Here is a 13,900-nt window from a genome sequence, read left to right on the forward strand (position 1 = left end):
CCTGCTTCTTTGCCCAGGCCCAGTCTCCTCTCACCTCTGCTGGTTTTGCTCCTTCAACTTCCCTGTCCCGTTTCCATCTTCGAATCTTCTGCTTTCTGTCCCTCTGTCCCTTTACCTGCTCAAATCCCACCTCCTCCCTTACTTGTTATGTGTCCCTGAGCAGATCACTTAATGTTTTGAACCTCAGTTTATTCATCTACAAAACAGGGCCAGTAAATCCTACCTAATAGAGTTGCTGTGAGAAGTCATGGCAGCAACAGGTATGAGACGCCTAGGCCAGCACTCAATTCATGTTAGTTCCCCGCTCTCTCCCCTGGGCTAACACTTCCCCTCTTTTCTCCCTCATCTGCCCTGTCATTTTACCTCCTGCTCTTTTCCTTGTTCCCTCCCCTTCCCTGTCTCCTCCTCCTCTGGCTCCTGCCCTCTCCCTCCCATCCCATCAGTTCTCCTGCCTGCCTGGCCCACTCTTCTCTCCCTCCTCTTGCCTTCCTCCTACCAGCCCCTTTGCCTTGCCACTCTCCTCCCTCCTTTCTCCTCTCCCCCACACCATGAGCCATTAATTCCTTCCGTGACCATTAACTGTCAAACCCCTCATCACATTTAATGACCATTTGGCTAACTCCAGGGCTGCCCAGGGACACTTCATTACCACGGCTGCCCAGGCAGCAGGCGGCTGGGCTCCCGGGGGCCTTTCCTTGCAGATCTAGGAGGATTGATCCCTGGAAAGGAGCCAGTTCTCGGCTGCTCCCCTCCCCTTAGGCTCCACTCTGAGGAAGGGGCCACGCAGGGGAATGGCCCAGCTGAGAGGTCAGGGACGGAACGGTCCAGGGATACCCCGTTGTGGGTTCTGCCTATTATAAGTCTGTGGATCAGTCTCAGAGCCAGTCAGGCAGGTCGTGTGGGTTGGTTAACGTTACGCCTAAAGATTGAGTTACGCTTAGTTAGAATCACAGACTATCAGAGCTGAAAGAAATCTTGAGCATTGTCTGGCCCTAGCCTGGTTCTGTCATTGTATAGATGAAGAAAATGAGGCCTAGAGAGGGACGGGGAGGCCACACAGGAGCTTGATGGGCAGAGGAGCCCAGCGTTCTTGAGGACCCATGCAGAACTTTTTCTACAACATCTGGGGCTCCCAGTGTCAGTTCATTGCATCAGTTGCATCCACATCACATGTGATCATTATGAAAATAGAGATTCTCCCCCTCCCTGGAGATTCCTATGTAGGACATAAGTCCCAAAAATCTACATTTGAAAGAATCTCCCTAGGTAAATCTGATGTCAGCCATGCTTGGGAGGCACTGTTCCTCCTTGAGTGGAGAGTCAGTGCTGAGGGTGTGAAGCAGCAGGTGTGACTTAAGTTTGTTACAGGGAGGTGTTAGGCTGGACTCGTGGGGCACACATGGCACATAGGGGTGAGGGTGCCTTGAGGGTGGATCAGGGGACACATGGGCATGGGCTTCTGCCACCTGCCCCTTTCTTACCTCCTTCCTGCCCTCTCCACTGCAGGCGTGGGCATGGAAGGAGAACTTCTTGGAGGTGGGGACCCTGGAACGCTATACAGTGGAGAGGACCAACTCAGGCAGTGGGGTGCTATCCACGCTCACCATCAACAATGTCATGGAGGCCGACTTTCAGACCCACTACAACTGCACCGCCTGGAACAGCTTCGGGCCAGGCACAGCCATCATCCAGCTGGAAGAGCGAGGTGACTGGCAGTGCTGCCTGCCAGCTGGGGTGCAGGGCAGCCTGAGGATTCTGCTCCCTCTTTTCTCCAGGGGCAGGGCTCAGCTGCTCCCCTTCCCTTGGGCTCTGCTCTGAGGGAGGTGACACACAGAGGGATGTCCCGGCTGAGAGATAAGGAGTGAAGGGGTTTGGGGCTACTCCCGTCTGATCCCCGCCTATTATAAGAGTCCGTGCATCAGGGAAAGAACTCTTTTGGGCCTTCCCACCAGAACCTGGCCTCCATATGCTCAACTGGGGAAATTCCCTCACTTTGTTAAAGTGTATTGAGCATTTGCTGTGTGCCAGGCTCTGCCCCAGGGTCTGCAGGAAGAGCCGTGAACAAGACACAGTCCCTGACCTCAAGAAACTTTCAGTGTAGTGGAGGGACTTACAGAGTGGTAGCAAATTAATATTCAGATGGAAAAGAATCATATGAACTGCAAAAGGGAATAATGCTGCCCATTTCATTGGGCTGCTGTGAGGATTAAATGAGAGAATATTTACAAAATGCCTGGCATATAATAGGTGTTCAGTAAGTATGGGTTCCCCTACCTCTTCAAGAATTGTCACTCTGATAGCAGAAAAGTGCTCTGTCCTTTAAGGCACTTCTCACATGTCACATGATAAAAGAGGTATTCCTTTGACTTTTGGAAGCTACCAAGTCCAAGGAGGAAAAGCACTTTTTTGTTGTTGTTTTATTTTTTGAGAACTAACCATTTGACATAGGAGATGGGGAACCGCATGGAAAATGACAGCATGCCATCACTTCCGCCTTTTTTTTTTTTTTTTTTTTTTTGAGACGGAGTCTCGCTCTGTCACCCAGACTGGAGTACAGTGGTGCGATCTTGACTTACAGCAACCCATGCCTCCCAGGTTCAAATGAGTCTCCTACCTCAGCCTCCCGCGTAGCTGGGACTACAGGTGCGTGCCACCACGCCCCCGGCTAATTTTTTGTATTTTTAGTGGAGACGGGGTTTCACCATGTTGGCCAAGATGGTCTCGATCTCCTGATCTCATGATCCACCCACCTCAGCCTCCCAAAGTGCCGGGATTACAGGCGTGAGCCACTGCGCCCGGCCCATCACTTCGGTCTTAACTGAGGATGCCAGCAAGGGGGTTGGGAGTAGGGAAGAAAGGAGTAGATACAGTAACGTGGAGCTCCACAGGGAAGGATCTCAGAGAGGAAAAGCTATAAGCAGGATCTGGATTCAGCTACAGCTGCTAGGAAGAGAGAGAAGATTGGAAGCAGGATTCCTGAGCTCCTCCTCAGCTCTGGGAAGCAGAGGAAACCAAGGAAAACTGTTGGAGCCCTGGGTAGATAGGTGCACATGGGGCAGTCACAGTGGTATTATGGATGGCACGGTGATGAAAGATGTCGGAATATGGGTGGCAGATTGGAGAGTCTGGAGACAGCTGACCTCAAACAAGAGCGAAGGGCCAAGCATCATAGTCAGGTGGGCTGAAGGACAGAGATCGACAGACAACCAAGGCCAGGGGCAAACTCCTGCCCCAGCTGCAGGGATGAGACATGACCATGATCTCCATTCTGATGGAGCTGGATCACGGACCAAAATCCAACCACAATGCAGACCTTCCTCTCTAATCCAACCTTGACTTAAACTTAATGCTGTTCCCAGGCTCAGTCAAAACTTAGCCCTGTACACAAGCCAAGGTTGCCTCTGCAGCTGTGGCCTAGCCTTCAGCCAGCACTGAGCTTAGCTCCCAGTATAACTCCAGCCTCATGCCTCCACCTTTCCTTCCCCATCGAAAGAGGTGTTACCTGTGGGCATCATAGCTGGGGCCACCATCGGTGCGAGCATCCTGCTCATCTTCTTCTTCATCGCCTTGGTATTCTTCCTCTACCGGCGCCGCAAAGGCAGTGAGTATGGGCCCTGTGCAGCCCACAGCCTTCCCCTGGCCCTTCCAGGGCCGTGACAGGCAGTGTTGGGATGGATGGGGGGTTGGCCGTTGAGCTCCAGCCCAGAGGGAGCCTGAAGCAGCCACTGCAGAGGTCAGCAGGAAGCACCTGGTCCAAGCTGCCTCTCCTATCCCAGGTCGCAAAGACGTTACCCTGAGGAAGCTGGATATCAAGGTGGAGACAGTGAACCGAGAGCCACTTACAATGCATTCTGACCGGGAGGATGACACTGCCAGCGTCTCCACAGCGACCCGGGTCATGAAGGCCATCTACTCGGTGAGGGTCCTGCTCCTCGCTGGCCTCCTGCCTTCTCCACCCTCTGAGGAACAGCTCCATCCCAGATCTCTAATAACCGTGGTCATTCTCTCCTTCCTCAATCGGCCTTCCCTGGTCCTGCCACACACACTCTCCCACACTCACACACATACTCTCTCTCTCATACACACCCCAGGCTAGTTTCCTCCAGCAGAGGATAGGCAGCTGGGGTTCTCCAAAGACTTCCTTTGCCCCACAGAGTGTGAAAGTTGGAAGCCCCCAGAGGCTTTCTGGTCCATCTGCCTCCATGCTGAGGTGAGGAAACAGCCCTGGAGTGGGGCAGTGACATATACAAGGTCCCATTACATGTTAGCAAACAAACTAGTGCTTGAACCGAGGTCTCTGGTCTCTTCCCACCACATCCTAGAGCCTCTGCCTAGAGAACCCAGAACTCAAGTCTGCCCTTGACCTCAGACCCCTCCTGTGAGCAGGTGGCCTCTGAGTGTGGGGAGGGGTTGGTGAGAGTCGAAAAGAGCAGGGCTTCTGTCTGCTGACACCCCACTCCTGCTGCTCTGCAGTCGTTTAAGGATGATGTGGATCTGAAGCAGGACCTGCGCTGCGACACTATTGACACCCGGGAGGAGTATGAGATGAAGGTGGGAAAGGGGGAAGGGGCCAGGGCACGAGGGCTGGTGGACCAGTGGGTTTCTGAGGGCCTGTAGCAGGGAGGTGAGGACAGACTCGGGGAGGAGTGGTTGGGAGGGATTTTGAAGGAGCAGAGGAGGTGGAATGCTAGATGGGGACATAGGGAGAGCCAGAGGAGGAAGCCCAGAAGGCCATGGTGAGACTTGATCCCCAACCAAGAGGGAACACTGCCTCCATCCTCTTCTCTCATTGCCCCCAGGACCCCACCAATGGCTACTACAACGTGCGTGCCCATGAAGACCGCCCATCTTCCAGGGCAGTGCTCTATGCTGACTACCGTGCCCCTGGCCCTGCCCGCTTCGACGGCCGCCCCTCATCCCGTCTCTCCCACTCCAGCGGCTATGCCCAGCTCAACACCTATAGCCGGGCCCCTGCCTCTGACTATGGCCCTGAGCCCACACCCCCTGGCCCTGCTGCCCCAGCTGGCACCGACACAACCAGTCAGCTGTCCTACGAGAACTATGAGAAATTCAACTCCCATCCCTTCCCTGGGGCAGCTGGGTACCCCACCTACCGACTGGGCTACCCCCAGGCCCCACCCTCTGGCCTGGAGCGGACCCCATATGAGGCGTATGACCCCATTGGCAAGTACGCCACAGCCACTCGATTCTCCTACACCTCCCAGCACTCGGACTACGGCCAGCGATTCCAGCAGCGCATGCAGACTCACGTGTAGGGGCCAGAGCCTGGCTGGGGCATCTCTGCGGGGCAGAGGAGAAGGCTTTCACAGCTGTTCCCTGATATTCAGGGGCATTGCTCATTGCTCCCTTCTCGGACCAGCCTTCTTCCTCCCACCGTGGCAGGTGGGGAGCAGGTCTCCCAGAAACACCCCGTCCCGAGGATGGTGCTCTTTGCATGCCCCAGCCTCCTGGGCCTGCCCTTCCCTCTTCTTCGGGAGGATGCGTCTCTTCTGACCTGCACTTTTGCCTGACCCTAGAATGGGGACAGGGAAAGTGAAGGTTGGGGAGAGCAGAGGGGGCACTTTTTAGCATTCCCTTTCTATCCCACCCCTCTGATCTCCCATAAGTGGAAATGGGGGTACCCAGGGTGGGCAGGCTTTGGCCTAGGGACATGAAGTATGGGAGTGGGTGGCTGTGGCACAGACAGGTGGAAAACAGCATAGCCTGGCCAGTCCCTGTGTTGTTTGCATTCGTGCCCTGGGTGCATCTCTCCTTCCTCAGGGTACTGCAAAAGGGAGCTTGGATTTATGTTCGCTCTTGTCCACAGAACAGCCCTGGCACTGCATTCAAATCCAGCCTTCATTCAGCTGGGATCAAAATGCCAGTCACCTTGGCCCACTGTGGACAGCTGTCTGTCAGCATGCAGAGGGATCCAGGAATCCCCGACAGCACTGCCCGCTTTCCTTCTCATCTATGCTGGGCCAGCCAGATAAGTCAGGGTCCTGGTGGAGAAAGAAAGGCCAGGACTATGTCCTGATTGACCCAGAGACCGCTGTGTGCTGCGCAGCAGTTTCCAGAACCAACACTAGAGGGAGCCACATAGGCCTCCTCTCCCCAGTCTGCCCCACTTCCTGGCTTTAACTCTTGAGCTGGTTTGGGGAGTGGTGGGGTAGGGGTGGGGGTGCTGTATAATTTTTCAAAGGAAACAAAAAACAATGAAAACCTCATTTGGGAAGAAAAGATGTAGGGATTCCCCCACCCAAATACAAGTCCCATTGGAAAGGAAAGGTGGTACCTATTCTTCTCCATGGGATTTCTAACACCCTCCATTATTCTTTCAGTCTCCAAGCACTTTGAATCCATTTTTAAACATTCAGGTTGCCAGACCTGTCACACAGTGGGCTCCGATAGGGTCAGGGAGGGGGCCTGGCTCTCCGGCTCTACTCTCCTACCCTAGGTCCCATCAGTTGGTTGGAGGCCACTTTCCAGGGGGTGTGGGAGACAGGTTTTGGTTTTTTAAGTGTCTTTTTTTTTTTCTTGGACCAATCAGATTCCTTCTTCCACTTTCAGTGCCTTGAGTGTCAAGCTTTGGATGACCGACCCTACGTGGGCGGTTGTGCAGGCAGCGGGTACTTGTGAGCCTCGGACACACTGTTAAGTGTTACAGTGTTAGGAGAGAGATGGGTGAGGGGACCTGGAGAGGTAAGGGGCCTGGAAATGGCCCTGACAGAGAACTTGTGCTGACCGGGAGAAGGTGGCGCGGAAGGGCACCACAGGCATTCCACGGGCCATTCCTCCTCCTCCATGTGCACGCACATCCAACACACACCTTCCATGTGACCGCTTCTCAGCCACCACCTTCTGACCAAAGAGAACAGGAGCTCCAAGGAGAACCTGTACCCCTGCCCCAGCCACGCCTCCCTAAGAAGCAGTGTCTGGAGTTGGCTGTTTCCCACCTCCCCAACTGCATGTGTGGCCCAGTGGTAGGCAGGGCCTCTGGTGCAGTTCCCAAAATGTTCCTCGCCCTTTCTCCGTGGTCACCATTCATAACTCATGTTCGCTTTAATGAGTTACATGCTTATCAGCCACAGGCCATTACCGCCCTTACAGATGGGCCTGGGGGCGACATTCCTGGCCAACCCCTTGCTAGGAAGGACCAGATGATACCCAGGAAGCAAGTAGCTCTGGTTTTAATCTCGCAGGAAGCCTCTGCATCCTCCTTCATTTCAGCAGGGAAAACTCCTGTGGAGTGGGCCCTACCTGGGGCATTTACAGGCTTCCAGCTGTATTCCATCCCTGGAAGCTGATACCTTTCTATAGAGTCCTTTTATGAGAGCTCAGTGGGAAAGTCTGTCAAGAAATTCAGGTTCTTGTACAGACAAATTCATGCAAATTTATATTATTTTCACAAAAACCAGAAGCCATGGGTAATCCAAAGACTTAAAGTCTAAAGATGGTGGCTTTTTAAACATGAACATTCCAAAAAAATCGTTTTTGTTTTGGGTTTGGCTAGATTCTCTTATTTGTCCCTTTTTGGCTTGAGTATCAGTTTCATTCTACTGAAATGATGGAGAGAGGGCCTAAGGTTACTAGGTAATTGAGCTAATGGTGCAGGGAAAATGGTTGAGAAAGGAAGCCTAGTTTTCAGAAGCCTGACACAGAGCTAGTTCACTGTTCTCTACTCCTTAACACGTTAACCAGAGCCTCTTGGGTGTCAAGCAGGCACCCAGGAAGGCACAGGGAAGCATCAGCAACCAAGGTCGTCTCTGCCCCCTGTAACTGACATGTTGGTGCCATAAGAATCTGAATTGGAACCTACCTGAAGGGCCCAGTGGAATAGCTTTTCTGGGGAGTGGAAGGCATCCTTGATCACAGAGCTTTGCTGTTGAATCCTGGAGTCCTGCAACATGGTGATGCCTCCGTAGTTGGTGATCCTGATCACCTTTGACGGCTTGTTTTCGTGGAAAGAGCAAGGGACTAGAGGTCAGGAGACCCAGGACCCAGTCCTGAAGCTGCCAAGGTTAGATCTTGGCCTAACTTTCTGTTCATTGCCCCCAATTTGTCTGGCCTGTAAAATGAAGGGGAGAGTTGCACAAACCTAAAACTATTCTGGTTTTGTTATACCCATTGTGCTGCCAGTAGGGGTGGGACTGCCCATTGCTGGCAAGGAACTGGAAACAGTAGCAAGCATGGTGAGTGCTGGGGAGCTGGTTGGGGGGTTCTCTCCTGTTCGAAGAAGAAGCTTTCACCATGGGCTTCATTATCTTGTCAGACGTGTTGTGAATTAGTTTCCACCAGGGACCCCTTTATCCCAAACAACAACACAAAATACACCCTAAGCCTCAGAGTAAAATTGATGTGGGGCTATCCTTTGACTATTGGGTCATCTGTGCTGCTCCCCACTCATTTCTGATTGGTTTGCAAACGTGTCTTTTGCCAGGGCAGGGCATAGTATGCACATAGGCATATTATGTGCCTAGGTTTCAGGCACTGCTTCTGTAAGGGAAAATGGGAGTAGCCTTCCTCCACCCTGATCCTTAGGAACAGTCCTCCGGCCCAGGGACAGCTTGCTCTTCTTACCAAACAGGTGAAGCCTGCAGTCCAAGGTGCCTGGAGCCAGAGGTCGGGGAGTATGCACAGCTGCCCCCACCTGAGAAGGAGCAGCTTGCAAGGGGAGCCAGTGGAGGGAAAGGGGTACAACAGTTTTGGAATACATTCTGGATCTTGAAAAGGATCTTGTGATTTTGGCTGAGCCATGGTCACTTCCCTCGTAAAGGGCCCGCCCTATATCCTAAATTCTAGATCCCTCAAAGTCCAGCCACAGAATTTGCATGAAGCAAAAAGCCTAGTCAGTGAGAAAGGCAAGGGTCCAAGATGGGAGCAGTGCTGTGCTCTCATCACTGTCTTGCTTGGAGTGAAAATGTTCATGTGAGCACCCTGTCTTCAGGCAGTATGCTCTCCCCTTATCCCAGCAGGGCTACTTTCCTCTTCACTCTGAGGGGAGCTTTAGCTGCTTTCAAACTGGAGCACGTTGCACTGGAGTTTCGTGCCCTCTCGTTAACCTGTCAGGAGCTACAGTCCCAGGCTCCATAAAACGGAATCGATGTCTCAGTATACATGACCCACGTTCATAGCAATGTTCGGCCATTTGGGTTTGAAGAAAGCCGCATTAAAGCCAAGACCCCGTTTGGAGCGAACTGCCTTGTTCTTTGCTGTGTGGAAGGTTCTGTCCCCACAGCTAAGCTCCAGTTCCTCCCCAAGCATCCTGGCCTCAGAAATCCTGGCTTCCCCAAGTTAGTGCTGTCTGACCTGAGCCAGGCCACCGCTTGGTGCCTCTATAGGCCACTGTGCATGTTGATAATCGCCCAAAAGGATTAGTGAAGCTCCTGACCCTGGCAAGGCCGTAATGAACACTGAAGTGCACAGGCCAAGGGATGTAATTGAAAGGCATTTATTTCTGTGAAGACGCTATAAAATTAGCATTTAAATATCCCATTCCCTTCTCTTGGCCTCCTCCTATCCCCCTATGGTATTTCTCCTCCTCTCCTCAAGGCCAGGCTTTTTGTGAAAGGCATTGGCTTACCTTTGTCAGCGTGGTCCCGATGCTCACTTCTGGGCTGCTGGAGAGGACTGAGAGATGTGTGATTTGGTAGGAAGGAGGTGTGTGGGGGGTTAGTGGGGAATCCCATTTCTTTGCATCACTGTGAGGGAGCTCCAGGCCCTGTCCCTGGAGAAATAATTGCTGCGCAGAAGTCACAGGCCATACTGGGCAGTTCTGGTACAAACCTGCCCTTAATAATAATAAAATAATAATAATAACTCCATTTGCATAGAACTGTCACTCGTTCCTGCCAGTCTGCTGTCCCTACCCTGGTTTTTTGCTGGCCCCAACCACCGGCCTTGTTGAGTACTGATGGGCCCTGAGCTCTTCTGTTTGCTTCTGGAGCTCTTCAGATGCTGCCCCCCTGAGAATACCCTAACTCTGGGGAGAGAGCAGCCAAAATCCCAATACAATGAAACTCCACACAATCTTGTTAGCAACAGTGACCCAGAAAATTTTGAGGTGTCCAATTTCACCAGAAGAGGCCCAGGGCTCCCTTTGGTCACATTTTCTACCCAGCCATTCTTGGGATTGCAACATCCATTTCTAGCTCCAGTTGAATTTTCTCCACCCAGACCCCAGAAATAAATGGATCCATGATGATAATTAAGAGAAGAGAAAAAAAAGATATTATTTTTGTTAGGACAAACCATCGTAGGTTTTTAGCAATGTGTATCTGTGTGTCCCTCACACCTTTTCCTATTCTACTTTTTTTCTTTTTTTTAAAATATTATGTACTATATTTTTAGTCTCAAACACACTATATATTATATATATTTAATTTTTTTATATATATAAATATAAATGTTTTAAAAAGTATCATGTTTTGTGTTGTTTAATGCATTAACGGCTAGTTACTTAAAAGCCTGCCTGACTTTGGGTGATAGTTCTGGTTTGGGGAACAAACAGGTTTGGACTGAAATTGCAGAAACAGTGTTTGTGCCACCTCCAGGCCATGGGGCAAAAATGTATTCTCTAGTTTGCCACTTGTGCAGAACCCTGAGGCCAATTATGGCAGTTCAGGGACAAACAGCTGGAGGCTCCTGCTATTGGAACACAGCATCCAAATGTTCTGTGCCAGATCACATTATGGGAATGGGAAAGGGGGAGACTTTTCAATCTGAGATCCAGATCCCAAAGGAATTGGGACAGGTGTGTAAGAATGGCTGGTTTTGTTTATTTAAAATGCTGTGGTTTGGGTAAAAAGCAAAGTTACGAGGTCTCCAACCTTTTGAACTTGTAGTGAAGCAGAATGAAAAAACAGATGGTGCAGGAGTGCACACACACACAGGCCATCCTGCTGAGAAATCCTAAATTCCCTGAATTGAGTTCCCATGGGTTTCACTTTGCTCATTTCTCAGGAGTGTTTGCAGATACCTGAAATTGTTTTCAGATAATGCTTTTTCGGATAATGTTTTGTTTTGTTTTGGACTTTTATTTTGTTTTGTTGTAGAGACTGTGTTGCCCAGGCTGGTCTCGAACTCCTGAGTTCAAGTAATCCACCCACCTCGGCCTCTGGAGTCGCTGGGATTACAGGTGTGATCCACTGCGCTTGGCCCATATAATGTTTTTTAAAGCTATAAATCCTTAGAGAAATAGGGTTTATTGTTTTCTTCAGTTAACAACCAAGCAAACTCAAGACAGTTTACAGTAGCCTTTTTTGTACATAAGGGACACCCAACATAGAGAGGAAGACAGGATGTAAGAGCTGAAAAAAAATACTTTCGAAATAATGCAACCCATTTCCAAGAGGGCTAGAAGTCACAGCACAGGAGCTGCAGCTGAGGGAGGGTGCAAGGTGCTGTGGGGCCTGGGGTTTGGAGGCATGTAGCCAGGACCAAGAACCTATAGGTAGCCCAAGGTGAATCCAACCTGGATGGGAATGAGAGGGCAAGGTACAGTTATATTTGGAGGCTGCATTGAGGTAAGTTGCACTGGCATAGGTAAAAATGGCATTGATAGAATACAAAAGCAAATAGGAAACAGCAGGGAAAAAAGAAAAAACCAGGACAGGAAGCAAAGTTGTGCAAATGTGGAGGCACAGGTGAATACTACCAGGCCAAGTGGTGCTGGGTGGGGTGCTTCCTATGTTATGTGTCCACCTGGGATACATTTATTCATCTCCACATCCCCAGACCCCAGCACAGGGCCAGCAGGTTCTTTGGGACAAGTCTTTGTAGGGCACTACATAAGGCTCCAAGGGCCTAAACCAAATCTCAGCCACAAGAAAGGCCACAGGACCTCGTCCCTGCATATTAGGCCTCTTCCTGTGATGGGAGCCCCAGCCCCTCTAAGTCACCTCCAGCCTGAGGATAAGTAATAATGACACAGCCCCTTTATCATCTGGCTTTGCAAAGTTGTAAAAGCCACCGCCTCATTGTGAGGCTTTGGTGTCACAACAGCAGCTATTGGCCTAGGCATAAACACACTCCTGTGTGAGTTCAGATTTCTCCATGAGATAACCCCACATCTTTCACTTACTTCACAACCCTCCCCTGCACTTACCCTACATTTCAACACAGTTAAATGGAATTATGCCTTGTTTGTGGTATGCCCCTGAACTTTCCTCCCTCTGTGCTTTTGTCCAAGCTCTTTTCCCTGCCTGGAGTTCCTTTGCTTTCCCATTTCTAAGTTTTATTTATCTTCAAGGCCCAGCCCAAAGGCCATCTCCTCCAGGAAGCCTTGCCTGACTCATTACTCACCTTCTCTTCCTCCCTGGAAGTCTCGTGGGTTAGCTGTTATCTCACTGATCTCATCTCATTTATAGCCCTTCTGCTTTGATAACAGGATGTTGTGTGTGACACATTAGCACTTTTCTCCTAAAAGAAGGTCACTGAAAGGCAGAGAGCATGTATCATTTATTTTAGTATCCATCACCCAACAGAGTGCATGTAGTTTCTCAGCATGTGCTGGAGGAATGCAGGCATGGAGGGAAGGAAAGCGGGAGGGGAAGCAAACCCATAAACACAATACATAAAAGGAATTTAACCTAGAGGAATTCATGCTTGATAAAGTAGTGTAGCATGGTGATTAAAAGCATGGACGTTCGAGTCAGTCTACCAAGCCGATAGACATGACCAGTACTTATTGATATTGAATTCTCTCTTTCTGAGTTCCCTGGCTGTTAGACAAGGCCAAGCTGACTATAAACAGAAGTGGCATGTCACTTCCAAACCAAGGCATTTAATTGCTTGTGTGAGATCCTCCAGCATTGTCTTCCTCTGCCCTAGCGACAGGAGCCCATTTATTCCAAATGGTACGGCTTTGTCATAGTGGAATCTGTCTGGCTGGATCCCTGAGCCCTTTAGCCAACCCATGGTGAATATGTAGTTTGAGGGAGAAATGAATTGTTGTTAAGATATTGAAATTTTATGGTTATTTGTTACTGCAACACAGTATATCCTATCCTGATTAGTACAGACAGTGCTAAAACCCTGCCTTCACCGTTTGCTCCTTGGGTAAGTTACTTTACCTCTCTGCATCTCTCTTTTCTCCTCTGTGAAGTGGACTAGTAATAGTTACTATCCCACGGAAAATGCTTAGTGGGAAAATTCCTAGCCAGTGAATACCCAGTAAAGGTGAGCTTTGTTAGCCTAGAGAAAGGGGAGTAGTGGGCATCCGTCACTTTCCCTCCTTTGCCTCTTCCTTAGAGACATCAGGAAAGATGTCTACATTTGCCCAAGGGGTATGGAAAGAACAAGGATTTTGGAATGAGAATATTTAGCTTAAAATCCCAGCAAAGCCTCCTGTAACTGCAGTGCATGGCAGGTCAGCACACCTTTCTGAGCTACCGTTTCTTTATATTTAAAATGGTGCAAAAACTCAATGAGATGAGATACACAAAAGCCTTTTGTAAATTGCCAAATGCTATTCAAATGTGAGTTGATTACTTTGGTCTATTAACTCTCTGAAGCATCTTACCCCCCAACCCCATGCGCCCCACTCTCTAGCATCCCACGCTACACACCTCGCTGCCACAAACACAACACTAATGCTGCTCTAGCAGTGACCTGATATTAGGAGAATGTGCCTATCCAGCTGGGCGGGATAGAGCCCATCTTGCCAGCCCCCAGGGTTCTAAAACCAAAAGACCAGCTCTTTGTAAAGCAGGAACCTGGGGGAGGAGAAAGATCACTTCATTGGCACTCACTTTCCCATTTCCTTTACTCATTGTAATTAGCTACACAGAGGCAACCTCCCGGGGAGAGCAGAGCCATCAGCTCCCCAGATTGAACCAGGGAGCTTTGTCTTTTTGTTCCTCTCCACATAATACTGCTCTCTTGGTGGTCGCTATGCAAA

At 50.3% G+C, this 13,900-nt stretch overlaps 2 protein-coding genes across 4 annotated transcripts in view; both read left to right on the plus strand.

Annotated features, from left to right (window-relative positions):
* KIRREL1 (kirre like nephrin family adhesion molecule 1) overlaps positions 1-10,420 on the plus strand; it is a 108,680-nt gene extending 98,260 nt beyond the window's left edge. For all 3 annotated transcript variants that reach the window (XM_025401310.1, XM_025401320.1, XM_025401301.1), the window contains 5 exons: positions 1,507-1,705; positions 3,494-3,601; positions 3,777-3,916; positions 4,474-4,551; positions 4,800-10,420. In XM_025401310.1, the coding sequence (XP_025257095.1) occupies positions 1,507-1,705; positions 3,494-3,601; positions 3,777-3,916; positions 4,474-4,551; positions 4,800-5,276 (1,002 nt within the window). In that variant the 3' untranslated portion in view covers positions 5,277-10,420. The remainder of the gene's footprint in view (positions 1-1,506; positions 1,706-3,493; positions 3,602-3,776; positions 3,917-4,473; positions 4,552-4,799) is intronic.
* On the plus strand, positions 6,667-10,420 carry LOC112634160. Its single transcript, XM_025401330.1, is given in 3 exon segments — positions 6,667-7,122; positions 7,125-7,147; positions 7,149-10,420. Coding segments are annotated over 3 exon segments (624 nt in total). The 5' UTR covers positions 6,667-6,680; the 3' UTR covers positions 7,308-10,420.
* Positions 10,421-13,900: the final 3,480 nt, after the last annotated feature.

This window comes from Theropithecus gelada, chromosome 1 (genome assembly GCF_003255815.1).
Source record: "Theropithecus gelada isolate Dixy chromosome 1, Tgel_1.0, whole genome shotgun sequence".
NCBI lineage: Eukaryota > Metazoa > Chordata > Mammalia > Primates > Cercopithecidae > Theropithecus > Theropithecus gelada.